Raw genomic sequence first — 25,282 nt, 5'->3', positions numbered from 1 at the left:
CTGTGTGTACAATAAACAGGGAGATGTTAAACCGATCTCTTCACACCTTGGCATGGCGACTTTGGTGTGGAATTCTAATTGAAAGACATTAAGGGAAATGAGTATACTGAAAAAAAGGGGGTGTTAATGATATGGTGGCTTCTGTGTTTTCTTTTTGCTTGTCATCCATGTCTCCCTAGTTTCTCCATGATGAATGTAAGGGGAAACGCAGGGCGTTTAACCACCAGGTATAATGCTGCTTCTATCGAGTTGTACCACAATTTTGAGCAAGCTCTCTGGCCACAAGGGGCTGGACTGTACACACTGTACCAGAAATATCAGGGTTTATGTATTGGGGTTTAGAAAATCAGTTGGTTCTCAAGACCCTGACCAAGGTGCCTGGTTTTAATTCTATAATCTGGCATCTTTTGTAGGTAAGGGAAACAGTTCTGGACATTCTGGGGGCAGGGGAGGAGATGGGAAAGGACAGGATATTCGTGTTTGCTAATTCATACCTCATGTGGCCTCAGGACTTAGATGGACACCTTGTTTTGTTTTCTAGGCCACAACCACCAGAGCACCCTAGAAGGCTTACCGAAAAGAATGCTCATGTTTGATCCAGTCCCTGTCAAGCAGGAGGCCTTGGACCCCGTCTCGGTGGTAAGTCCTCCAGAATTGAAACCCTTTAGTGACAACATTGTGTGTTGTGTTGGGCTCTGAAGTTCCTTGTTATTTGACTTTTTTGAAGTCCAGGTAATAAACGAATGCTTGTGTATCTACCCTCCCAGCAACTGCATTGTCCCTTGACCAATGGAACCCAGGCTTTCCCACACCCCCAAGACACAATCAGCAGGGAACTCTGGTTGGCCATGACTGAAGTAGATGTGCAGAATACTTCCATCCATTTGTTCTTTTTCTTCTTTTTTGCTTTTTGTCTGGGCCTGAGTAAAGGGATTTGCTTCAAAACTGTTAACATCTACCAGGGGTTGTGAGTAAAGTAGGAGAAGCCAAGGAATGACAGAACTTGGCTGTGCTGACAGTCTCCTTTTGCCTGGAGTTGGAAGGTGCCATGCTCATTTTCCTTTTCAACAACCTCGGTGCTAAGCTGAGCCCCCCTGAGCTGGGCTTCTAGGTGCAGTTGGGCCACCAAGGACCTCGTAATGACCCAGGTGTTTGTGTGGGCCCAACACCAGTGCCCGGAGGAAGCACTAGTGTCAAAGAAGTGTCTGGCCTCCAAGCAGGCTGGGTGAGGATGTGAGGGCATCTGGCTTATAATACCAAATAACAACAAGCCCTGTTTTCTCTTGCATCTTTCTTCCATGGAACTGGAAAACACTCACCAGGGGAATGACTGGGCCTGGGCTTTGGATCTGAAGGTTAGGGATGACACATTTGCAAACTTAGGTCATCCATACACTTTGGCTGCAGAGGTTCTTGCCAAAAAAAGACTTGGGGGGGTCACTCAGAGGCCATTGGACTGAGTCGCTGTAGATGTGGCTGAGCCCGTGAAGTTCCGACCAGTGTGTCTGTAAGGAAAGGTTAAATCAGAGTTGTCTTTCAGCAAGTAACACGTACATTATTATGGCAGGATCACTGGATAAAGCGTATATCTGCATTTGAGAGTAGCATAGCGAGGCATATTAATCAAAAAACTAGATTTCCTTCTCATGTCAACCCCAAGATGTCATTCTTCCACCCCTTTCTTCCCAGCTATTGCCTGATCATCTTGGAGGAAAATGAAGGTTTTTTTTTTTGTTTTTATGTTTGTTTGTTTGTTTGTTTTAAATCCCCAATTACATCTTTGAAATGTGAATAGGTTTTCAGTACCAGAGAATACAATGAATTTTATGAAGGGTGCAGAGCCATGGATGACGCATTTCACTCTGCGCTCTGCTTCCAGTGCATTTAATCAAGCATGAAGAGAGAGCTCAAGAGCCTAATTTCAAGCTAAAATGCAGATCCCCATTACTAAATTGGTATGAAATAATTAAGTGCACAGAAATGCACTTAGCTGCAAAGAATGGGAAGTAAGAGGAACTGGAAGTAACCTAAACTTGTAATGTTGTTCGTTGGAGTGATACATGAAATTAAAATGACGGAGAAGAGTTGTTGAGGTCCATGATTTCTTTGCTCCCTCTCTCCCTTCGATGACGCTTACCAAATTTGATTGGATAATTTCACCAAAAGTTAATGCCAGCCCCTTTGAGGGAACGCCATTTTTCTCTTAGCTCAGTGAAACCTTAGTTAACTGAAACATTTGAGGAATAGGGAATTGTAATTGTTATTTTTTTTTTTACTTTTTAAAAAAATTACAGAGTTTTGGTTTTCAGTCTTAAGTCTTCAAATTTTGTCTTCCTTATTCATAGGCAAAGTATGTTGAATCTAATATATTGCTCTTTTCAATGTCACTCTGACTGTTCTGAGGGCACAAAAAGCTGGGGTGTGAACTCAGAGCCTTAAGCTTGTGTTTTATTTATCACTTGGGCCACATCCGCATCTCTTTTTGCTGTAGTTACTTTTTTTGCCCATGGTCTGGGACAGTGATCCCCCTATGTCTGCTTCCTGCATAGCTGGGATTACAGGCTTGTACCACCACACCCAGCCATATGAGATTTTTTTTTTAATCCCACACATAAATATACTGATGACAGCTTTTCCCCACCCACTTTTTAAAAGGAGAGAGCCCAGCAGATAGTCTTCTTAGTTTGTATTTTGTCATAGCTTGGAGAAAGTGAGGAAATGCCATTTATCCATTACTAAAATATAAGCCTTCATACTTCACTCTGTCAAACCCTGAGGGATGAGAGAAAACTCTCCCGCCAGGTCTGTGCCCCGGAGCCTGGCTGTGCATCCTTCCCACCCTCCCTGAGACTTCCTGCCATAAGGTTATAAAATATGAAATGGCATGTATGTAAAGTGGTTTTACCTGTTCTTAAAAAAGCCTGAAAATATAAAAGGATTGGATTTAGGATGTCAGAAAACAAATTGTAAAACAACCCAAAAATCCTCCAGGATTTTAGAAAATGTCCTTTCTGTTCCTATGTATAGAAGATTGGTTTTGGGGAGAAAAACCTGTTTTTATTTTTTTGTGGATCTTGTTATCTAAAGGACCTGTGAAAGAGAAATACTTAAAATAGTCATTTCCTCTGGAAACCCCTAACAGCTTCTCAGGGTTTCTCAGGGCCAGGTGTTTTTGTTTGCTGGGAGGGGCCAGGCACTGACTTCCTGTTCCTGGGGCCCCATGGGTCTGAGGATTCTAGAGTCCCAGTTCTTTGTAGCTCCTTTTTTTTTTTTCCTTTTAATGAGTAGTCAAGTAGAGACTTCCCATGTTAGTCACCCCACCCACTTAAGCGGCGTCTTGTTTTGGTACCGTCTCCAAAATCCTTCCTAAGGTAATGAGAAACTATGGAAATTCTTTCTTTAGTATGATAGTTTATACGTCTTAGAAATTACCCAAATCTCTAGTCTTTTTCCTCATTACTTTTCAAGATGTAGAAGATATATTTCTAGCCTGCTCCAGAGTGCAGCCATGTTGAGAACTTGTGAGGCATTCATTGAGGGTTTACTGAGCACCTCTGCTATCTCCTCCCTCACCACCCCCATTCCAATGAGAAGCACCTACTGGGGGGGGGGGGCAGGGAAAGATGTACATCTCATATATACTCACAACAGAAAGAATGAAGTTTCCTAAATAAAATTCCCATGGTAGGGCAGGTAAACCCTTACTAGTGTCCTGTCTTGGACACTGTGCTTTTATTTTGTCAGTTCTGGTGCTTGAACTTGGAATCTGAATGCTGTCCCAGAACGGAATCTGAATGCTGTCCCAGAACTTTATGCTCGAGACTAGCACTCTACCACTTTGAGCCACAGCTCCATCTCTGACTTTTTGGTAGTTACCCAGAGAAAAGAGTCTCATGGACTTTCCTGCCCGGAGCTACTTTGAACCTAGAACCTCAGATCTCAGCCACCTCGGTAGCTAGGATTACAGACGTGAGCCACCAGGGCCCAGCCTGTGCTTTGTTCCAGAGCATGAGGGGACATTGTCTGTTCCATCCATGACTAGAGAAGACTCTTCATCAACTCTTGCCTCTGATTTGGACTTGAAGCTTATTTGCATTTTCTATTGGAAATAGAAATTGCTCACCCAACCAACACACACACACACACACACACACACACACACACATAAATGCTCACACAGACACGGATCCTGGTACCCTTTCACACTGTGGAGTACCAAATTGTTGCCAGCCTTTGCAGTGGCTTGTGTGCTCTGCCCAAATAAATAATGCCCCTTCAAGGAGGTTCTGGAATTCACCAGTATGCTAGTTGGAAGGACATTTCTATACCCTGTAATGTGGCGGTGAGTTTGGAAACAGCTAATTACACACTCCCAATTGGGTATCTGTCCAAATGTATCTCCCTGTGCTTCACTGGATACCTTAATAAATATATACCCTTCTAGGGGCTGGGAACGTGGCTCAGTGGTAGAGTGCTTGCCTTGCATTCACGAGGCCCTGGGTTCAATTCCCCAGCACAACATAAGCAAAAAGAAAAAAGAGCCGGAAGTGGTGCTGTGGCTCAAGTGGTAGAGCTCTAGCCTTGAGCTGAAGAGCTGAGGGACAGCGCCCAGGCCCAGAATTCAGGCCCCACGACCGGACACCCAAAAAATAAATAAATAAATACCCTTCCAATATAGAGGAGTTTTCATTTAAGATCCAGCTATCATCTAAGTAAACTATGCATCACGTGTGTAAGGCTTAGCTTATGTGTGCCTTTTTTTTTCCCCTGATGGCGTAAGAAAAGAGTATATTATTAAATTTGCAAATCAAGGTTCTGAATTCCTACTTGCTTTAAACTCTGGCCACAGATACAAAATTCCGGCCATGAATGACAGCAATGAAAATACGTCCTCATTTTGCCCTCTGTTTAACTGCCAGTTACCATTGGCCTTAAAATCTAGGTCATGAGAGGCCTAGAAGAATAGGGATGACAATGAGGGAGAGGTTACCTCTTGGAGAATCAGAACTCCTATTTGCTAGTTCCAGAACTTCTGCTCTTCCCTCCCTCATGTTCCTAAGGCCATGATGCGCAGGTGACTGAGCATACACAGACACTGCCCACAGTGTTATTTCTTACATAAGGGACAGAAGGGACTCAGGACAGCCCTGTGGGTCAAGTATTATGTTAAGCTCATTACATTCGTTATCTCATTTCATCTAGCTGTCATTTTAACCTCCTAGCCTTCCAGGTGGGTACTCGGGACCATGCTGACAAGTTTACACCCCAGCCTCAAGTACTTGCACTTAGAATATATATCTTCTTTTCTCGCCCTTTGTAGAATTGCTTTTTTAAAAAAACATAATAAAACTATTCTTTAAAGGAGCTTTGTATCACTACTGATTTTTTTCTTCTCAAAAACAAAAGACTTTTTTCCTTTAACATACTTAAATAAACATACTTAGTTTAAAGTAATGTGTGTTCGTAGTAAGCTAGTGGGTATCCCAACAAGATGTAGTTGAGCTGTGTGAGTCACTGACTGTTCTTGCTTGGAGGTTATATAGATTACAGGGATCTGGATTTAAAAAAAAAAAAAAGATGGAGGAAATCAAAGCATATGAATTTTTTGGCTAAGGAGTCCGTGTGGAAGCTAGATAAAAGTTGAAGAAAAGTATCCCTACGTGGTTGCCTACTCTGAGGCTCTATAGCCCTGCGGTAGAGACTAAGCATGTGGAATGTAAGAGCAGACGATCTGGATGCATAGCCAGATGGAGATTCAGCCCTTCAGACCCAGAGAGAAAAGGGTGTGATCCAGGAGCAGTCGCAGGCAAGTCCCCTGATGCCTCAGAATTACTGTGACACATGAGAGTGGCCACCCTGGGAAGCCAGGGAGGTTCAGAAATGAATAGTGCATATTGGCCCCTGGAAGCACTCCTGCAGTATCCATTGGCATTGCCTCCAAAGCATAAAAGTTGGGGCCTTCTGGGACATAGGCAAACCAGTTTGACTGGCACTGGTTTGTCTGAAAGCAGACTCAGCGGCAGGAATGGATGGCCAACATAAATTCATCTAAAACATACCATGTAGTCCATTTACCCTCTTTATCCACAAGCCTTTATCTGTCTGCCTGGGTTAAAGATGCTAATGTTAGAGAACTCTTCCTACCAGTCAAAATCTTGTTAGTTAGAAAGGCAGCCAGGCTGGTGTGGCTTGGCCAGTGCCTGGTGATACCTGAACAATGACTCTTACTGGTAAAGCCACAGCCCTGTAACATAACTTGCTTAAAACTTTTCCAGGTACCAACCTTTATGTTGGACATGGAAATTATAGAGTGGGGGTTTTAGATTTTCCCTGTGACCCAAGAATCCCCTTAATTCTAATGGTTGCTGGATCATCTCTCTCATAGCCTTTTGGGGGATAAAATATCTTTCTAAATCCAAACTGATTTTGAAAGCCTGTGTAATTAAAAGTTTCTATTTTTTGTCTCGGTTCATGTTTTGAGGAAATACATTTCTCATTTGCTCATTCATCCCTTTCTCTTTTTCCTTTCCAATAGTCCTACCCATCTAATTACATGGAGTCTATAAAGCCCAACAAATACGGGGTCATTTACTCCACGCCACTACCGGACAAGTTCTTCCAGACCCCAGAAGGCCTGACGACACATGGAATACAGGTGGAGCCGGTGGACCTCACCGTGAACAAGCGGGGTTCACCTCCCTCCGCGGGAAGTTCTCCTTCCTCGCTGAAGTTCCCATCCTCACACCGGAGAGCATCACCGGGGTTGAGCATGCCATCTTCCAGCCCACCCATTAAGAAATACTCACCTCCTTCTCCAGGTGTGCAGCCCTTCCCGGTGCCGCTCTCCATGCCGCCCGTGATGGCCGCGGCCCTCTCACGGCATGGGATCCGGAGCCCGGGCATCCTGCCTGTCATCCAGCCGGTCGTGGTCCAGCCTGTCCCCTTCATGTATACCAGCCACATCCAGCAGCCACTCATGGTCTCCTTGTCGGAGGAGATGGAAAATTCAAACAGTAGCATGCAAGGTAAATCCACACTCATGGCACTGACTTTCTTGGGTTGGGTTGGGTTTTGAAGTATGAATAATGGAAGAGATTCCAAATGGCTACTACCTCGAGGCAGTTACTTTCGTTTTGTCATTTTCAACTTTAGAAAGCATCTTGACTTTGATTGATTGATCGATCGATCGATCTCTCGGTTGATAGGATTGTGGTTGTCAGGGTGGGACCCAGGGCTTTGTGCTTATAAGCTCAGTCTGCTGAGCAGGCTCAGTCTTCTGGTTCTGTGTTTTGATTTGGCAAATACCAACATGGTTCTGAGTACAAGAGGAATCTCACAAATATTTTCTTGGAGTGGTCTATCACTGGAGCCTCAGAGCCACTTCCAGCTTTTTCTGAGCAGTTTACGGGACATAAGAGTCAGGTGGATTTTCCTGCCTGGGCTGGCTTTGAACTGCAATCCTCAGATCTCAGCCTCCTGAGCAGCTAGGATTACAGATGTGAGCCATGAGTGCTTGACACTAATACTTTTTAATCATAACTAAGGGTTCTTAAAGGTCAACTTGCTTGCCAACTGGTCACAGGCAGAAGATCTTGGGGTTAAAAGAGAAACCAAATTTGTAAGGAAGAATCATTTCTTGTGTCTTAGAAGTCCAGGACATACTATGTTGGCCTCTAATTAGCCAAGTAGTGAGCTTGAGAAAAGTAACAAGCAGAAGAAAGGAGACTCCCTCACAGACTGGTTCTTGCTATAACCTTGCCAAAAGTGAGTACACATTCACTGTAATAGGTAGGAGCTGTATGATGAGCTTAATTTTAGAGCTAAAATCAGCACATTGCACATAGTGACTTTTCTGGTTTTTTTTAATTTTTAGTACCTGTCATCGAGTCCTATGAGAAGCCTATATTACAGAAAAAAATTAAAATAGAACCTGGGATCGAGCCACAGAGGACAGATTACTATCCTCCTGAAGAAATGTCACCCCCTTTAATGAACTCAGTGTCCCCCCCGCAAGCACTGTTGCAAGAGTAAGTATACTTAGTTGTCCCGGGCATTTGTGCAGTAGAGTGTACCCGAGGACCTGGAACAGAGAAGATCTCCAAGTGTGTTACGTGCTGGGATGACTGGGACTGCCCCGTAGTAGATGGCAGCCACTGGGGGAAGGGAAAGGGGCAGGCCCACTACCTCTGGCCAAGATGGGAGAATCTCCACAAACAATGAGCTTTCTGTTGCACAGACAGATCTCTCAGCAGAGTTACGTCAACTTCAGTGAATTAGCCACCACTGATGTTCCATGTTGCACAGAGATCGTGGACTTTTTTTCGTCCTTCAGCTGGGCACATGTCGTTTTGCCACATACGAAGTGACACTGGTGTCTCGATGTGCCATGGAAGCTTGGATTGTATCACATGCACCTACAGCTGTCACTTTACTGTCGCTGCGCCTGTGGTGCCGACTGTCTTTAATCAAAGTCTTCAGGCCAGTCACGTGGATGGTAACAGAAGGTTGCCCACGCAGAGCTCCAAAGTGCAGCCCTAAAAGAACTCTTTATCCTTAATTATACCTGCCCTCAGTGTGGGCACCCTCCTGTCGAAGTGCTTTCTGGGAGACAGGTTGTATTGCATCAGTCAGCACCCAAGCAGGTGCTGTGATGGGCTGGGGTCACGCGTGTGGCTGGCCACTGTGGTTCTCCTAGTGGTGACACTGGAGGCTAGGCTTGCAGTAGGTGGGAAGATAGCCCTTGGATCCTGGCTCTGCATTCCACAATACGCTGCTGCCTTCCATCGTGGAATTGTAATGATTGTTGTAATCTCAGGACATGTGATGTTCTAACCATTGGGTGCTGTGGCCACACCCCCACAGGGCCTCTCACCCAGCTCTTACCCCCATACCACCTTTTCTCAAGTTGAATAAAGGTTCTAGCCACCTTTCCACTTCATCGTCTCCACCTCTCTCCCAATACCGCTGAAGAATGTGGGAGTCAGAGTAAATAAAGAACTGGATTGGGTTGTTGTCACAGTCACACTGTAGCTGAAGGGACCTGAGTTTGATCTGCCTCTCCATGAGTGCTCACTCCTCCATCTTTTCTGTGGCTAACTGATTGCATCTGCTCATGCTCTCAGGCAAAAGGCAAAGCAGCATGGCGACTCCCAGTCAGACACTTCTTACAGCTCACAGTTCCTCTTTGTTGATGAAGGGTGTCCACTGGCAACAGGATGTGCACTTGTGATTGTTTCTTTCCAGATGATGAACAAGATGCTCTGACACTAAAGAAAGCCTAGTTAGGAAGGGATCCCATTGACTGGAAAAGTATTTGCTTAGAATCTAGGTCGCTGTGAATGACAGTGTAAAGCATTACACAACAATATTGGAGGCAATATCCTATCCTCTGAATATCCTTACGAGAAAAATGTTTTCTCTGTGTTTTAAGTAATACTCCTTTGGTGATCTCATGCTTGGTGGCTTTTAATGCTTAATGAATAATGTGTTTATTTTAAGGCTGACCTAAAAAATGCACTTTACTTCTCAGAAAAATGCAACAGATTAGCCACAATGGGGACATGTGCTGTTTTAAGTCATTTTCTCAAGGATGTCATTAAGTACCAACTTGGAGTGGGCCTAGCAGCTTTATAGGAAACCAGCTATCCAGGAAAGGAGCTTGACACAGCCAGGGCCATGGCAGCAAGGCCAGGCCAGTAGTCCTCACCTAGGAAACCTCCTACCCAGAGGCCAACTTTGAAGTACTTTGGCTTGATCCTTTAGTTGAGTTTAGGAATATTATGCAAAGGTATATCAGGTGTCTTCTGTTGTGTATTTATGTGTGTGCAGCTGTATCTAGAACAAAAGGATCAGGTTTCTCTGTTTAGTATAGTAGCAGCAAACTTAGGAGGAGCAAGTTTAACTTAAGACACTGTCTGGAGATTTAATCTCTTGGTTATAATGATTCCAAATTATGTCTTTAAAAATGAAAAGTGAGATGACAAAACATGTGACAATCCCAAGACCCTTACCTCTAATGAGCCCCAGCCTGAGCCAACATCTGGATCTGTAGAAACAGGGCTGCTGCCCGGCCTCACGGTGTTGCTACCTTTCCAGGTAGATAGATGCTCACCTGAGTAGAGTCTCCCCAAAATGGCTCTGAATCACTGCTCAAAAACTCCACATGAAAGTTTAACTACTGCAGGGTGCCAGGTTCCAAATGGAAAGAGCATTTCTGAGCCTTGAAAAATTACATAGTAATTTACCTCTCAACAAATAGTGCTCTCGGATGCTTTTCAGGTACTTGCCCTCAGTAACTGACAGAATGTTACCAGTTCCTGTAACCACTTAAGGTAACATTATCATTCTCCTTTTATAGAGTGGAAACTGAGGTACAGAGAGTTTAGTGTACCAGCCCCAGGATCACAGAGAAGATGTATACCAAGCCAGGATTTAAAGTTGGAACCCACAGATCTTTATATGTAGAAAATACACAGTTGGAAAAGGCAGTCATAATGACTTCACTGAAGTGATTAGATTCTCAGTCTACAACATTCAATAATTGGGAAAGATTTCTAGTCACACATATCCTTGTAACTCACCTAACACACTGCTTCATGTTTACTTTTCTGAACATGCTGATAGATAAAACTGACAGTCAGTGCTAATAGAGTGTGGCAAGTAAGTAAATTCATATAGCATAGGCTTACCTTGTATTTAGTTCCTTGTTTCTTAGCATTGTCTGGAAAAAGTCACTAAGGATGTGTATTCATATTCTTAGCAAGACCCCTTCCTCCCCACTCCCCCACCCCCGCCAAGAAAAGTTTTCATTCCAGGCACTCCCTTTTGGTTATCAGAGCTAAGTTTTGTTTATTGTTTTTACAAGCTTTACCCTCATCATTTTTTTTGTCTTCTTGTCAATCTTTTCTCCCCTACACATTTTTAGAAAACATACATAAAAATGGGGCCATCTTAGAAGCTATAGATTGGAAATGAAAGAGAAAGATGTCTTTCCAGAGTAAGTTTGAGGTCAACTGCCATATCAAGCAGTTCATCGGGAAAGTGAATGACCAGTGGATTAGACCTTTTTAGTGATGCACATTAATCAGGAGAAGCTTGAGAAAACTCTGCATACGTCCCAGCGTATCCCTTCCTCTTTTTCTATCACCTCCCTTTCTGAGACGGTGTTCGTGTTAACCGTGCATAGCAGGATTGGTTTCCTCCCTAGAAAACCTGTGTCATCTGTGACCTCCTACTAAACTGCTCTGCAGCTCTTCTTCATGCAGGAACAGTTTAATGGCAGTAAAAGTTTGTGTTCGTGAAGACAAAAAAATGCCAACTTTTCTTTGGAAGAGCCAGCATTTGAAAATTAAATGTGAATTGGCAGTCTTTTTAAGAGACAAATGAAAGACTAGTTATGTGAAGGATAAAAAGATAGATTTACTCAACAATCTGGTCACCCGAGATATAGGAATTTGACCTTTTTCATTTTTTCTTAAAGAGTAATGAAAATCAGTACAGCCTGTGGGAATTGGAGTACTCTTTAACACTGCCTAGTACCACAAAATTGTCCAGACGGACCTACTTTTACTGTGGGAAAGCATCTGCCCCAACACATGGCACCTCCCTCTAGCATAGCCCCGACCCCTTCTTGCTGTCATTACTTATCTCCATGTCTGTCTCCCCCTAGACTGTGAGCTCCTCGAGGGCAGGAACCCTGTTTTTATTCATCTTTGTGTCCCGGTGCCAAGCACAGTGCCTGGCTCATGGTAGGTGCTCACTACGTGTTTGTTGAATGGATATAGCAGTGCTTCTTGGGTTGATCAGCTAGTTTCTTTTTATTTTTTGGGGTTTTTGTATGTGTATGTGTATGTGTGTGTGTGTGTGTGTGTGTGTGTGTGTGTGTTTGTTTTGCCTTATGTTGTGAATGCTTTCAGTAGACTGAAGAAAAGGAAGCCCCTTTGCTCAACATGTTCAATTTACCTTTGGCTTTCATAGGAATCACCCTTCAGTCATCGTGCAGCCTGGGAAGAGACCTTTACCTGTGGAATCCCCAGATACACAAAGGAAGCGAAGGATACATAGATGTGATTATGATGGGTGCAACAAAGTGTACACTAAGAGCTCCCACTTGAAAGCACACAGAAGAACACATACAGGTAGGAAAAGTGCCAAACCTCACTTCATCTGTCCTAAGGAGTGCCACTATGGAATGCTGCAGTCACCAGTTCCAGCTTGAAAGAGTTATTAGATATTAAACATCTGTAATCTCAAAATCCAAAGTGCTCTGACATATTATGAGTCATTTTTCTTTTTTGTAGCATCAATTAGTTGGATGTGGGATTTATTTCACTTTGACACACCCAGATACATGTATGCACCTTGATTGGACTCACCCCTCTGAAACTTCTTGATTACTAACATGACAGTAGGAAGGCTTTGGATTTGAGATTTCCAGATTAGGGACTAGTGAACATCTGTGTAGGTAGCCCCAAATGTGAAAAACTCTGAGACCTAAAACAACACTCCTGGTTCCAAGCATTTGCATAGGAGTACTCAACTGTGAAACAAAAAGCTTTCCAGGCATCTTGGTGGTCTACGGATGTCTCTGAGTCATCAGGTTTTGATAAGGGTTTGCTTTGTCATAAGAAAAGGTTTAGGTCCCTCAGTTTAGGCCCCTTGCAGTTCTGTCCTCTAGGAAGGGAGGAGGAAGGGACAGCACCTCTATTATAAACTTGATGATGGCAAAGAACAGTTCTTACATAGAGCAAATAAGTGCAATTCAAATAAAAGAAAAGTGAATACACTTGGGTAATGTCTATCTTATATAAGATTGAAAGAATTCCTGTTTCATTGTATGCCGTATTTATTCCAGAAAGTCTTCCTTAATTGGTATTGAATATAGGGTGGAGCAGTCAGGTCATCTAGACATTGTCACATAGGTAGAGAAAAACGCATAATTGATTGTTCCCAGTGCTCCTTCATGCTTCCATAGGAAATCTTACAGTAATGTTGCAAATGGCCTGATTGATTGCAGTCAGTATTGATGATTAATGTATACAGACAGGCTCATCTTATCCTCAAAACTTTCAATGTGAAATTGTTGTTTAACAGCCATTCACCTGTGTGTGATTTTCCCGAATTCAGAATGTAGATCCTTTTTCTGAGCCTGGTATCATAACTGTTGTCGTAGATAATCTGCACAACCAAGGAAATCATACAAATCCAAGTAAATTGCTTAATTAATTAATTGGCTTATAATGAAAAAGGAATATTAAGCAGGAACTTGTGACACCCATTACCTACGATAGGCAGAGTTACCCGTATTTGAGCTGCTTTGGGGACCAGGAATTTCTTTGGTTTCAGAGGAATAATTTCTGTGAACATGACATGTCTTGAAGGTAGCACTCATGTCTAAACACAAAATTTGTTCTATGTATACAATATGCATAACCTGAAGGTAATTTTATACCATAGTTTTTACATTTTTGTCATTTTATACAGGAAAGGAGTCTCATGAAGAATGGCCCATTTGTGGCATTGTGTTAGGTTCAGTTTCAGGCCTTGCAGCCCTGTAGATTTCAGATCTTCAGATTGGGTGGTTCAACCTATATTACTAATTTGAAGCATTTAGATGAACATGAACAGCTATTTTATTTATAAGGGCGTTCATTTTTCTGTAAACACCTTAAAATATCCTCCTCGGATAAGAAGGTTAGAAACCTGGCTTCTGGCCAGGAGGAATTAACTATATCTCAATATTTGTACATCTAAAGCATTATGTTTGGATATCATTGTCATTGACTAACCAAGAAAATAGGAATTCCAAATTCCCTAGCAAATGTTTTAGTTCATAGAGACTTCACATTTTCAGCAAACCGTTGGCATGTATAATTACAGATACCCCACAAGCTTTTGCTATGTAGATTTACTAAGTGCATAGGACTGCATATAACTGAGCTCTAGAGACAGACACAAATACCAGACGCCATGTGTTTACTTTTGGTATTCAGAAGAGGTTTCAAGGCAATATGCTTTAATAAGAACTAAATCCTATCTTCAACTACCTTGCTTTGTTTTTTTTTTGGCAAAGAATCAGTTTGATTCATGCTTGTCTTAAAATGGGTTGTTGTTGTTGTTGTTATGTGCATGTTGTATGTGCCAGTTACGGGGCTTGAACTCAAGGCCTCCTGCTCTTGCTTACCCTTTCTGCTTGTCTAGTGCTCTACCACTTGAGCCAAGCCTCTCTTTCCAGCTTTTGGCTGGTTAACCAGAAATTCCTGGACTTTTCTGCCTGAGGTGGCTTCAAACTACTAATCTTAGCCTCCTGAGTAGATTTCAGGCATGAGCTCTGATAAGAGCCCAGCCTCTGGTGGTTTGGGAAGGCACTATGTTATTGATGTATGAATCTTATCTTGAAAGTAGTATACTTCAAGAGGATTAGCTCAAAAACTTCACTGTCTCTAAAAAAATTTTTTTTTCTTCTTTGCAGGAGAAAAGCCCTACAAGTGTACCTGGGAAGGATGCACGTGGAAGTTTGCTCGGTCTGATGAACTAACGAGACATTTCCGAAAACACACTGGAATCAAACCTTTCCAGTGTCCAGACTGTGACCGCAGCTTCTCCCGTTCCGACCACCTTGCTCTCCATAGGAAACGCCACATGCTAGTCTGAGCACCTCCGTCTCCCACGTCAGTGGCTCAGCAGCTCCCGTTCTCCTGGCTCACCTCGATCGGCTCTCTCCTCCCTCCCATTATCTAACTCAGTTTTTACATGAACATTTTAATTTTGATTCAGCTGGTCTGGATCTCTGAATTTATATCATGCAAAACTTCCATATGGTCAGTAGTAGATATTCTCTAATCCTCCCTCTCCTTACCACGGGTCAGACCTAAAGAATGTGAACTTTTTTTTTTTCCCGGGGTTGCTAAGCAAACCCCTTTTAACAGATATGTTTAATGTAACGCGAACAAGGGAACATATAGACTAACCAATTGTCAATATCTCCGTGTACTCCTCAAAAGAATGTCAAAGTAAATATTGACTATAGTATCCAGCCCATACCTCTGTGCCCCACCATCCCATTTTCTGCTCTGTAAGGGAAAGCAGAGTGGTCTCAGTCACCTGTTAACAAAGTATACCATCAAGACACCAGCTCTGCCATTTACTGCACTTTCCATCCTGCCCATCAACGACCTGGACTACCACTTCAGATTGATCAAGTCCATAGCCCATCTTTGTGCCTCAAGCTTATGCAAAAGACGTTGTCACCACTGGGAGGTGAGCCAGAGCTGCTAATGTCGCAGGTTTCGGACAGTTCAAAGGGTGCATGCTGTGCTTCCAAGCATGGAGCAGAAGCAGAAGGGCGCTGTGGGGAACCACTGGTGATTCCTCCTGGCCAGGGATTGTCAGAGGGGCATCACACATTGAACAGTGCATTCATCACATAGTGTGTTCGAGTCTCCATCCATACTCAGCTGTGCAGAACACGCTACAAGTGGAGTCGTCCAACCAAGTGTTTCCTTCCCTAGGCTGTCTATCTTCGGTATGGATCATCAAGCATTGGAATCCACCAAAATAGCTGCCTGGTAGCAGCAAAAAGATCTTTGAGGTCAGAGTCTGGATGGTCTTTCTTTCGCCCAACCTGCTTACAGCTTTTTTTTTTTTTCCCTTTCAAACAGGGAAACATTGAGTGGTACTTGTATTCCCAGATCAAACCAGTCACATAGCTTTTCTATGAAATGCTTCTGTGTGAGCTCTAAGGTGCCAAACTGGCGATATTTTTTTTGTGTTCCTAACACATATCATAAATGAGTATTTGCTAAAGCTTCAGGAGATTTGTTCAATTAGACCTGATTATACTCTTTGTAAATATATCTAGTGTAAAGCACATATATCTTTATTTTGAGGACAGATTTTTTTTTTGAAAAAGTAGAGACAAACCACAGTTCAGGGATTTATACATGTAGCTTAAAAATTCCCTAAAGTTTACTGCTAAAGCTATTGATTTTCTGTCGCTATCAAGAGAACCCTATGAGAAGACCAAACTGAAAATAATGACTCGTGTTTCTTTTGAAGATTAATAGCACCATTATTGGGGGATGTTTTTCAAAAGCAGGCTTTTGAGCAACATAGTCTAAATGCTAATTAAAATAATTCACACATAGAAATGCTTTGGTCGTAAGTTTGAAGAAAAGAGAGAAGCGGCAACCATTGCATATAACCAAATGCCCCTTGAGTCCCTTCACAAAGGATAGAGGAGAAGAGATTCATCCCAGCCTAACTCAGGATCCAACACAACCTTCACTGGGAGAGGGATACATGACTTGTTTGAAAATGTCAATGAGGCCTGCAAGTTGAGGAGCTTTCTTTTTCCATTTGGCGGCATTGGGGGTTGAACTCGGGGCCTTGTGCTTGCTAGACAAGCGCCCTACCACTTGAGCTACACCCCTAGGCCAGGAGCTTTCTTTAGTGGCACTATGTTAAAAGGCTGTTGGGACTGTACTCCTGAGAAGTCAGTCCCACTCAGCCCTATGTGAGCCAACTGGAAGGAACTGTAGGTGAAAGTTGAGAAAAGAAATGTTATCTTAGCACTTGGGTTTCTTTTCTTTCCTTTTGTAGCACTGTTAAGTTTTGTTTCGAATGTTAAAACATGCTGACTGGGCTGCTTTCCACTTTGCAAGTATGAGTGATGTGAACAGAAAAATAGAAATGGCTCTTGGGAAAGGCAGGTTTCCTGTGTGTTGGCAAGGTTTAATCTCTTTCATACCAATGTGTTCATGACGTCCAATGCTTCTTCTATGGCACAGGGGAGAATCAAGTTGGAATGCAAGGGATTGTTCTTGTTTTAGTAGAGACAACCAATGGATAGGTTCTAGCCCATATAGAAAAGGGGGCGGGGGGGTGAGAAAGGCTAGAATTTATTTCTGAGTCAGCTTTGCCTCTGAATGTAGTTAGTAGCTTCTGTAGTTCTGAAATTTGGAATTTGCTATTGCCCATTTAAATGTTGTTGAAAAGACAGCATGACAATATTGTTCTGCTTGCTTAGATTGTCTTAACCATTTGTAAACAGATGATTTGAACTCAAAGGCAACGAGAGTCTGTTCTCTGTTGCCATGCTGGTCTGGTTTTCTTCAGTTACCAATTGGCACCGAAATTCCCATCCATCCATCCATATACTATGACAACTGAGAAAGACTCGGTCATTTTTAGCTGTTATGTGAAGGCCTCAGAACCAAGATAAAATGCCCTTAAAATATGGTTTAGTGAATGATGTGCCATATAACTTATCAATGGTGACTTACCTGCACTATCTTAAATTGACAAAAAAATGTGTAGACGTGAAGTTAGTTTATTCAATTTTTTTTTACGTGTCACCTTGGAAGGAAGTCATAAAAATGTAAATCTGAATCTATCCTATATGTTAGGGTCTTAAAATGTGAATTGACATCATAAATCAGTGGGCATTAGCATTCTAAACAGCTTGGGGAGAATGCTTGCGACATAGCTGTATTCAATTAAGGAGATGCTAACTACACAGAAGTTTCAAGAGCCTTGGAACAGAATCACAGGGACACTCTGTGGTTATGTGTGTTTTATTAAACCAGTCACCTGCACTCTCAGTATTGCACTAACACTGAGTTTGAAAGATTATATTGCTGATACTGTATATCATCAATAAATCATTCCTGATTAGATTATTTTAAAAGGCAGTTCTCAAAAGATCTAAGATTTTTGGAGTAATTTGGTTTGAAAATAACACCATTGTTTGGGTTTTTTGTTTTGTTTTGTTTTTGAAGGACTTGACATGAAGTCACTCAGAGTTGTCTTGTTCTCTTGTGGGTCAAGGTTAATTCTAAATGATTACAAATTCACTTAATGCATTTACAAAGCCATCTTCCCTGCATTCAATGAGGGCTACAACATGTTTTACAAATACTAGCACTTTTTTTTTTCTGTTGTATACTTAGTGTTGAGGGTCAAAATAATCTTTCTGCTTTGCATCTCTTAAAACCATACCTGCAAATATAGCAGGATTTATTACATTTACAGTACTTTAATACTTGTATAAACTATGCAGAAATTTTTAATAAAGTGTAATATATTTTATAAGCTAATAAGACTGAATGGGTAAAGGTTTTTAGCATGCATTAGTATACTTGCAAATACTGAAACATTTTGGTAATCTTTCTTACTAAAGATGTGAATGTTTAATGTACCTTCGCTGTTTCTACTCTGTAGTCCAATGGGAATTCAGTAATGACATTTTGTCATGTCAAACTGTGAACATAAATTTGTACTGTACAGTCCTCATATACTATATACAGTATGCAATATATGTATTATATACTTGTTAATAAAACCATCAGAATATTACATGCATTCATGCGATTCATTATATAGGCAGTGGTCACCAGAAAAAAAACGAGCCGTGTAAAAGACACTGCTTAGAAATGTTCAAGTTAGCCACACTGATGGGCAGTCATTGATAGAAAGCAAAGCAGATCTAACTGAAGGTGCCATAAAGGAATTAATTAGTTCCCCTAAAACTATGATTCTGGTTTTCTGATACCTGCCAGGAGGAATGTACCCAAGCTGAACCCATAAAGCAGTCCCGTGCAGTCCCTTGTGTGAGTGTGTCCTGTGGGAATACCTTGACTCCTCAATAGAGGCTGGGCCACGAATAGATTGATAGTGCTCTTGTGTGACAATGTATAGGAAAAGGATTGGCCTAGTTGCCTCAAGAGAGCTTGTTACAGGGTCTGGGGGTATACCTCCTCCACACATGCCTTTCATCCCTCTGATTTCTACCATGTTAGGAACCAGTATAAGGCTGTATTTTTAATTAGCATACCTTATTAATAGAGTTTTACTAGAGCAGTTCTATGCATACCACTTCCTGGTATTGCTACAGTAACAAATTACACATTGTGTGCTTGTGTGTATGTGTGTGAGAGAGAGAATCCTAGGGCTTGAAATGGCCTGGGCACTGTCCCTGAGCTTCTTTTGCTCAAGGGTACTACTCTACTACTTGAGCCACTGCTCCATTTCTGGCATTTTGGGTAGTTAATTGGAGATAGATGTCTCATGGACTTTTCTGTCTTGGCTGGTTTTGAACCATGATCTTCAGATCTCAGCCTTCTGAGCTGCTAGGATTAAAGGTGTGCACTCTGTGCCCAGGTTTGAGCTCACAGCCTCATGTTTGCTAGGCAGGCACTCTTACCACTGAATCATGCCTCCAGCCCTGCTTTTTGCTGGTTATTTTTGAAGTGAGGTCTTGCTTCCTGCCAGAGCACATGTCTAAATCCATCTGCCTATTTTTATCTTCCTGCTGTTGGCATCACAGTTATGCTCCATCATGTCCAGCTTAGAATCACAGATTTTTCTACCTGAGCTGATTTGGAATTGTGATCCTCTCATCTCAGCCTCATGTGTAGCTTGAGATAACAAGGGATGTACCACCGAGTCCGGCTCTGGGTTAAAAAGGGGTCTCCCAAATGTTTGTGCCTGGCCCTGTCTGTCCTTAAACTGCAATTCTCCCCTTCTTAGCTTCCAAAGTAATTAGGATTACAGGAATGACCACTGGTGCCTGACTACTTTAACTTTGCAACCAGGATAAAACAAAGCTTAAAGCTTTGGGAGTTAGGAGTAGGACAGTAACTACATTCAACACTTAAATAATTCTGGATAAGCAATTTCCAAGCCATTAGTGGCTAGGTCTGTAGACATTGCCATCTTTATAACATCGCAGAACAATAGATTGTTTATGATGAGGATTTAAGAGTTCTTCCTCTGTTTGAGGTTTTTGTTTTGTTTTTATTTTTGTCTTTGTTTTTCTCTTTGCGAGTACCAGGGTTTGAACTCAGGTATTGGACCATTGGTTTCATTTTTTTTGGGGGGGGGATCCGGTCGTGGGGCCTGAACTCTGGGCCTGGGTGCTGTCCCTCAGCTCTTCAGCTCAAGGCTAGCACTCTACCACTTGAGCCACAGCACCACTTCCGGATTTTTTTTTTCTGCTTATGTGGTGCTGAGGAATCGAACCCAGGGCCTCATGCATGCAAGGCAAGCACTCTACCACTAAGCCACCTTCCCAGCCCCCATTGGTTTCATTTTTATAACACTCCAGGACCTTTTCTTACATTTACTAAGACTTGCTTTAAGTCCTAAAATATTGTCTTATTTGGAGGAAAAGTTCCTTGGATTGCTGAGAACAATGTATATTGTACAGATGACGTACTCAGTTAAGTTCATTTGGTCTGTGGTGTCACTAATTCTCACATTTCTTGGTGGCTTTGTTGCTGTCTGGATAACCTATTTGTTGGTAAGAGTGGGGTAAGAGTCTGATACTATTACTGTGCTGGTGTTTATCAGAGGTGTTCAGCGAATCTAGATGCACTACTCTGTGTTAACAACTAATTACCTCAGTCATCTTACCTCTGCCTCTTGAGTAAGCAGGATGTGCTACAAAAGCCTGCCCAAAAAATTCTGTTTCCTTGCACATTCCTTTTAGGCTCTTGAGCTACCCTCCAGAGAAGGTGTCTCTTACTGATTCAGAGATGCAGCAGGGGCTAGTAAGAGTCCTGAGGTCGGATTGCTGCTGGGCACTGAATATTTGTCTTATAATTTTGTTGTTGTTGTTTTTAACCCAAGAGTTACTTATTAACATCCTATTCACTTCCCACACAGTTTGAATTTTGGTTCTGTGATATACTAAAGTAGGTAAAGGTAAATGAACTCGTAGAACTGAATAGACAAGTTAGAAGTCCCTCTTTGAGGTTTTGGTGTGAGATTTCTTTTCCCCACAAGGCTGAAAGTGTATAAACTGTATGCAAACAAATCCATAAGTTATAGATTTGATTATAGAGAACTTCATTTCTTTCAGCAAGCCAAGTTAGTGATAGCTAACAGAACAAGAAGATATTTCTAACATCTGTACAGTGCTATACAAAGGATTCATATATTTAATAGCAATAAGGCTCAAAATCTATCTGTAGTCTCAGTTACTAGGGAGCTGGAAGGCAGGAGGATTGCCAGTTTGAGGTCAGCCTGAGCAAAGTTAGTGAGACCCTATCTTGAAAACAAAATATAAATAAAAGGGATGGAAAGGATCATTTAAATACTAGAGTGCTTGCCTTGCAAACTTAAGGCCGTTAGCTTAACTCCCAATTCTGAAAGAAAAAGGGAAGGAAGGAAGGAAGGAAGGAAGGAAGGAAGGAAGGAAGGAAGGAAGGAAGGAAGGAAGGAAGGAAGACAGGCAGGCAGGCAGGCAGGCAGGCAGGCAGGCAGGCAGACAAGCAAAGAAAGAGAGGCAAGAAAGAGAGCAAACAAGCAAGCTCAAAAATAGACTTGCCTGAGATAAATAGGGAATATGTCTTTCCAATAAATTAAATATATGTACCATACAAAATGAAGTTGCATGTTTTACAAAAAAGCCTGCATATTTAAAGTCATAAACACCTTAAAGTGGGTATCAATGGGGGTAGGAAAAGGGAAGATGGGATTAATAAAGGTCAAAGTTGAAAGACACATACTTCAATTTAGATCATCATCTATCCCAGAATAACCCAGAAAATTAGGCTAGAAAACATCTGTGAATGCCCAGCTCGTCTGTCACATGCTAGCTGTATAATTATGTTTGCTGCTTTCCCTCACCACTACCTTGAAAAATCCATGTCACATTGCACAACCCACCCTAGGTTTGCTGATTTCTCTTTCAATAAGCAAAAAGTTTTCAGGCTTACCAGAATTTTCTTTTTATTAACAATAAAATGGCTGAGCAAAATGCAGAACTGAGTATTGGAAATGAGAAAGGAATTATCCGGCTAATTTCTTTTATAGGCTTCTCCTTCCTAGTAAAGAACAGAGTGAACAATTGGTCATATTGGAGTTTTTAATTAGATCAGATTTAATATTCTTACAAGCCTTTTGTCTGCCAGCCATTGCCCCCCCCCCAAAAAAAATGCTGCTGCTGACTTAACAAGAATTTAATACATAAGAAGAAAAGTTGGCTAGGATTAAATAAGAGATTGTGACCTCCCCCTTCCCCGCTCCAACAAAAAAAAAAAAAAAATGAAGAGAAATACCACCATTTTGAAATGGCTGGAAGGAAAGACAGATGGCTTGTAACTTCTAGGGAAGAGCTCAGAAATGCCACATGATTTAGTCAGGGATAGGTCTGCCTTTGGGGGACCTGACAATCACCTATTGGGTGTCTCATCGTTGAGGGGGGGAGTTTAAGAAAAAAGAATATATTCCAATATTATTAGATGATCAAACATGTAACCTTGTACTTTGGGCTTTTGTGGGACCACTGTCAGTTTGTGTCCTGTAACTCTAGAAATTCCGATAGAATCCATTTCCTGTGATTCTGTCCCAAAGGAAAAACAGATGATTCATGTGTAACTGTATGTGTTACATTGTTTTGTAAATTCACTCAGGAAAGAACTATTTGTGTCAGATGTGGATGATAACTGAGTCCCCTGCTTACTAATTTGCATGTTTGATGGCAACTTTCTAGGAGCTAGCCTCTGACTCCACATTTCCAGCCTTCTTTCTCTTCCTTTCTCTTCCCTTATGCCTTTGGTCAGGTGCCACAGGACATTCTTTATCTGAAAGGAGTTTATTTTAGAGATTACCTCAAGAAATATTGGAAAGAGAGTAGAAAGGTGAGAAAGGGAAGGAAAAATAAGCCAATTAAGGTTACATTGTTGCCAGGAGTTGATGGTTCATGCCTATTACCCTAGCTGCTCAAAACCCTGCCATCTGCGGCTCCCCCATTCCATGACCAGCTCCGGCAGTAAAGTCCAGGAGACTCGTATCACCAATTAACCACCAAAGGCTGAAAGAAGAGCTGTGGCTCAAGTGTTAAGAGTGCCAGCTTTGAGTGAAAAAAGCCAAGGGAGGGCATGAGGCCCTGAGTTCAAGCTCACACACAAACACAAGCGTGCACCACACACACACACACACACACACACACACACACACACACACAAAGGAACACTATCAATTAGTCACTTCTGTGGTCAATGAATTGGAAAAATAAAACAAATTTATGTGGTAATCAGATCCCCACAGTGGTAGATTTCATAATTCCCTGAGATGGTTCCTAGAACTTCCAACAGCTTTTATCCTGCAATTACATCCTCACACCACAGACTTTTATTGTGACACAACCTCAGGCCCCACAGCTCCCAGGCTCTGCCAGTCAGGTACAGTGGGGATGGGGGGGGGGGTGGTGATAAGAGGGTTCCTGGAAAGGTTCCCACACTGGGATGAACAGACAGAACTTACCAGGAAACCCAGGCCTAGAATCTACTAAGCCCAAGTGGAAGGACGTTTCCCAGTTCATATTCCTCTAGGTGATCCCCCAAAGTGCCCACAGCTGCTCCAGACCTATCAACATGAAGGGAAGCCAGGTCATGGAGATGGCTGTTCTCATTATGCACAGCTGAAATACCCTATGTGCTTCTAAAAGCTCCAGCATGAGCCGGGAAGCACAATACAGGGGGGTGGGGGAGAGGTGTCTTCCCAGGGACCTGGCGGGGTGGGGCCCTGAGACTGAGCTGCACTGTCTCCATAGGAAATCCACCTCTCAACCCACTGGGGCTGCACACCTGGCTCATCCACAACCCACAGGAGAGAAATCCCCTGCTGGACATTCTGCTTCCACAGAGGAAAGGGGTGCCAAGTGGGTGGAGTAGGGTGGGTGTGAAGATGGCAGGGGAGGAGAAGAAGGGGGGAACATCCTAGGCCCTCTGAGAATCTTCTAGGCTTCCAAGGCCAGCTTCTCCAAATTGCTGTTGCAATTTGGAGATTAAGTCTGGAGCAAAACCAATCCACTGGGATGTGCAACTTGTCACAGGGGACTGCAGGTCTCTGCTCTTCTTCCTGTGCTGCAGAATGCAGGCAAGGATGCTTCCACTCATCTCCAGGAAGGACAGCTCAGGTGAGGGCTCAAGTCTACTCCATCCACTTGCAGTTCACGAGAAGCTCCATGAATCTGAAGGATAATTATCCATCTACTAGGCAGACCTTTATTTCTTCACTTGATATTCATAACTATCCCCCCCATACTATTTGCACAATCAAGCACCAGCTACATTATGTTTGAATTTTTTATTTTTAGTTCTGTCCACTCTGCTAAGAAGGATAGATAATATTCTTAAAACAAGAGCCTTGTGCATGTTCCTAATTTGTCCTTGGCTACTTGTGGCTACACTTGTGATAAGCTATCCAATCTCTCTGAGTTTCAGTTGTTCTATTAAACAGGAGCAATTCACCTAGCTGCTAGGATTGTTGGGAATCAGTGAAAAGATGCTTCTAGGCTAGGTGCCAGTGGCTCTTGCCTGTATTCCTAGCTACTCAGGAGATCTGAGGATTCAGGTTCAAAGCTAGCCCAGGCAGGAAAGTCTGTAAGGCTTTCATCTCCAATTAACCACCAAAAAAGACACAAGCGGAGCTGTGGCTCACGTGATAGAGTGCTGGCCTTGAGCAAAAAGCTCAGCGACCATGCCCAGGTCATGAATTCAAGCCCTAGGACCAGCGTGCACATGCACGTGTACCTGCGCACACACACATTAAGTGTTTGTAAAGAGCGTAATGCAACATAGTACTTGGCCCAAGTCACAGTTATTATTTTCACACTATTACTATGTGTGCTTTCAGAATGAACAAAGACATGCAAACGAAAAGAAAAAGACCCAAAAGATGCTATGGCCAGGACATTGTCAAACACTTGTACTAGGGAGACTGATAAAGGACTTTTAGAAAGTAATTTAATAGTGCTTATCAAAATTTAACGTGCACATATCTAATTTCTATGGACCTATTGCAAACTGAGCTAAAGTAATTTGACTGGGCAACACAACTGTCAGGTTCTCCTGATAAAATCCACCTGACTCCAGTGAAGAAAGGGAGAAGATCTGACCTTAGTGTAAGGACCACACACTTCAACGGGAGGTGGCTTCAAAGGCTAGCCCACAGCCCTTAGGGTATGGACGCAAGGCAAGTTGGCATAGACTCTACCAAAGAGCAAGGTGGGTATGAGGAGTTGGCTCTCTGATTCATGCCACCTCTCCAAAATGCCTTTGTGGGATACATAAAATCTCTTTCCTTCTGCACTTTTAGGTTCTTAGTTGGGGCTCTAGTAACAAAGGCATATTAATAAGAGAAAAGAAGATCTTATATACACATGAGAGAAACTCCTTAGTGTAACCTAAACGGGTAGGTAGATCTTGGGTTTGTACTGTACCTTTAAAAACCAACAGCAAACAGGGATACAGCTTCAGGTGGCTGAGCGCTTGCC

General features: G+C 42.5%; 1 protein-coding gene across 3 annotated transcripts in view; it reads left to right on the top strand.

Moving 5' to 3' along the window:
* Klf3 (KLF transcription factor 3) overlaps window positions 1–18,348 on the top strand; it is a 31,848-nt gene extending 13,500 nt beyond the window's left edge. For 2 of the 3 annotated variants that reach the window (XM_070012858.1, XM_070012859.1), the window contains exons 2-7: window positions 542–639; window positions 6,536–7,025; window positions 7,648–7,764; window positions 7,874–8,027; window positions 11,977–12,137; window positions 14,471–18,348. In XM_070012858.1, coding sequence (XP_069868959.1) covers window positions 583–639; window positions 6,536–7,025; window positions 7,648–7,764; window positions 7,874–8,027; window positions 11,977–12,137; window positions 14,471–14,652 — 1,161 coding nt within the window. In that variant the 5' untranslated portion in view covers window positions 542–582 and the 3' untranslated portion in view covers window positions 14,653–18,348. The remainder of the gene's footprint in view (window positions 1–541; window positions 640–6,535; window positions 7,026–7,647; window positions 7,765–7,873; window positions 8,028–11,976; window positions 12,138–14,470) is intronic. The other variant, XM_070012860.1, reaches the window with a different exon arrangement.
* Window positions 18,349–25,282: the final 6,934 nt, after the last annotated feature.

This window comes from Dipodomys merriami, unplaced genomic scaffold (genome assembly GCF_024711535.1).
Source record: "Dipodomys merriami isolate MVZ:Mamm:240054 unplaced genomic scaffold, mDipMer1.0.p SCAF_9, whole genome shotgun sequence".
Classification (NCBI taxonomy): domain Eukaryota; kingdom Metazoa; phylum Chordata; class Mammalia; order Rodentia; family Heteromyidae; genus Dipodomys; species Dipodomys merriami.
Note: the sequence above shows the minus strand (reverse complement) of the source record. Positions and strands in the feature narration are given on the sequence as shown.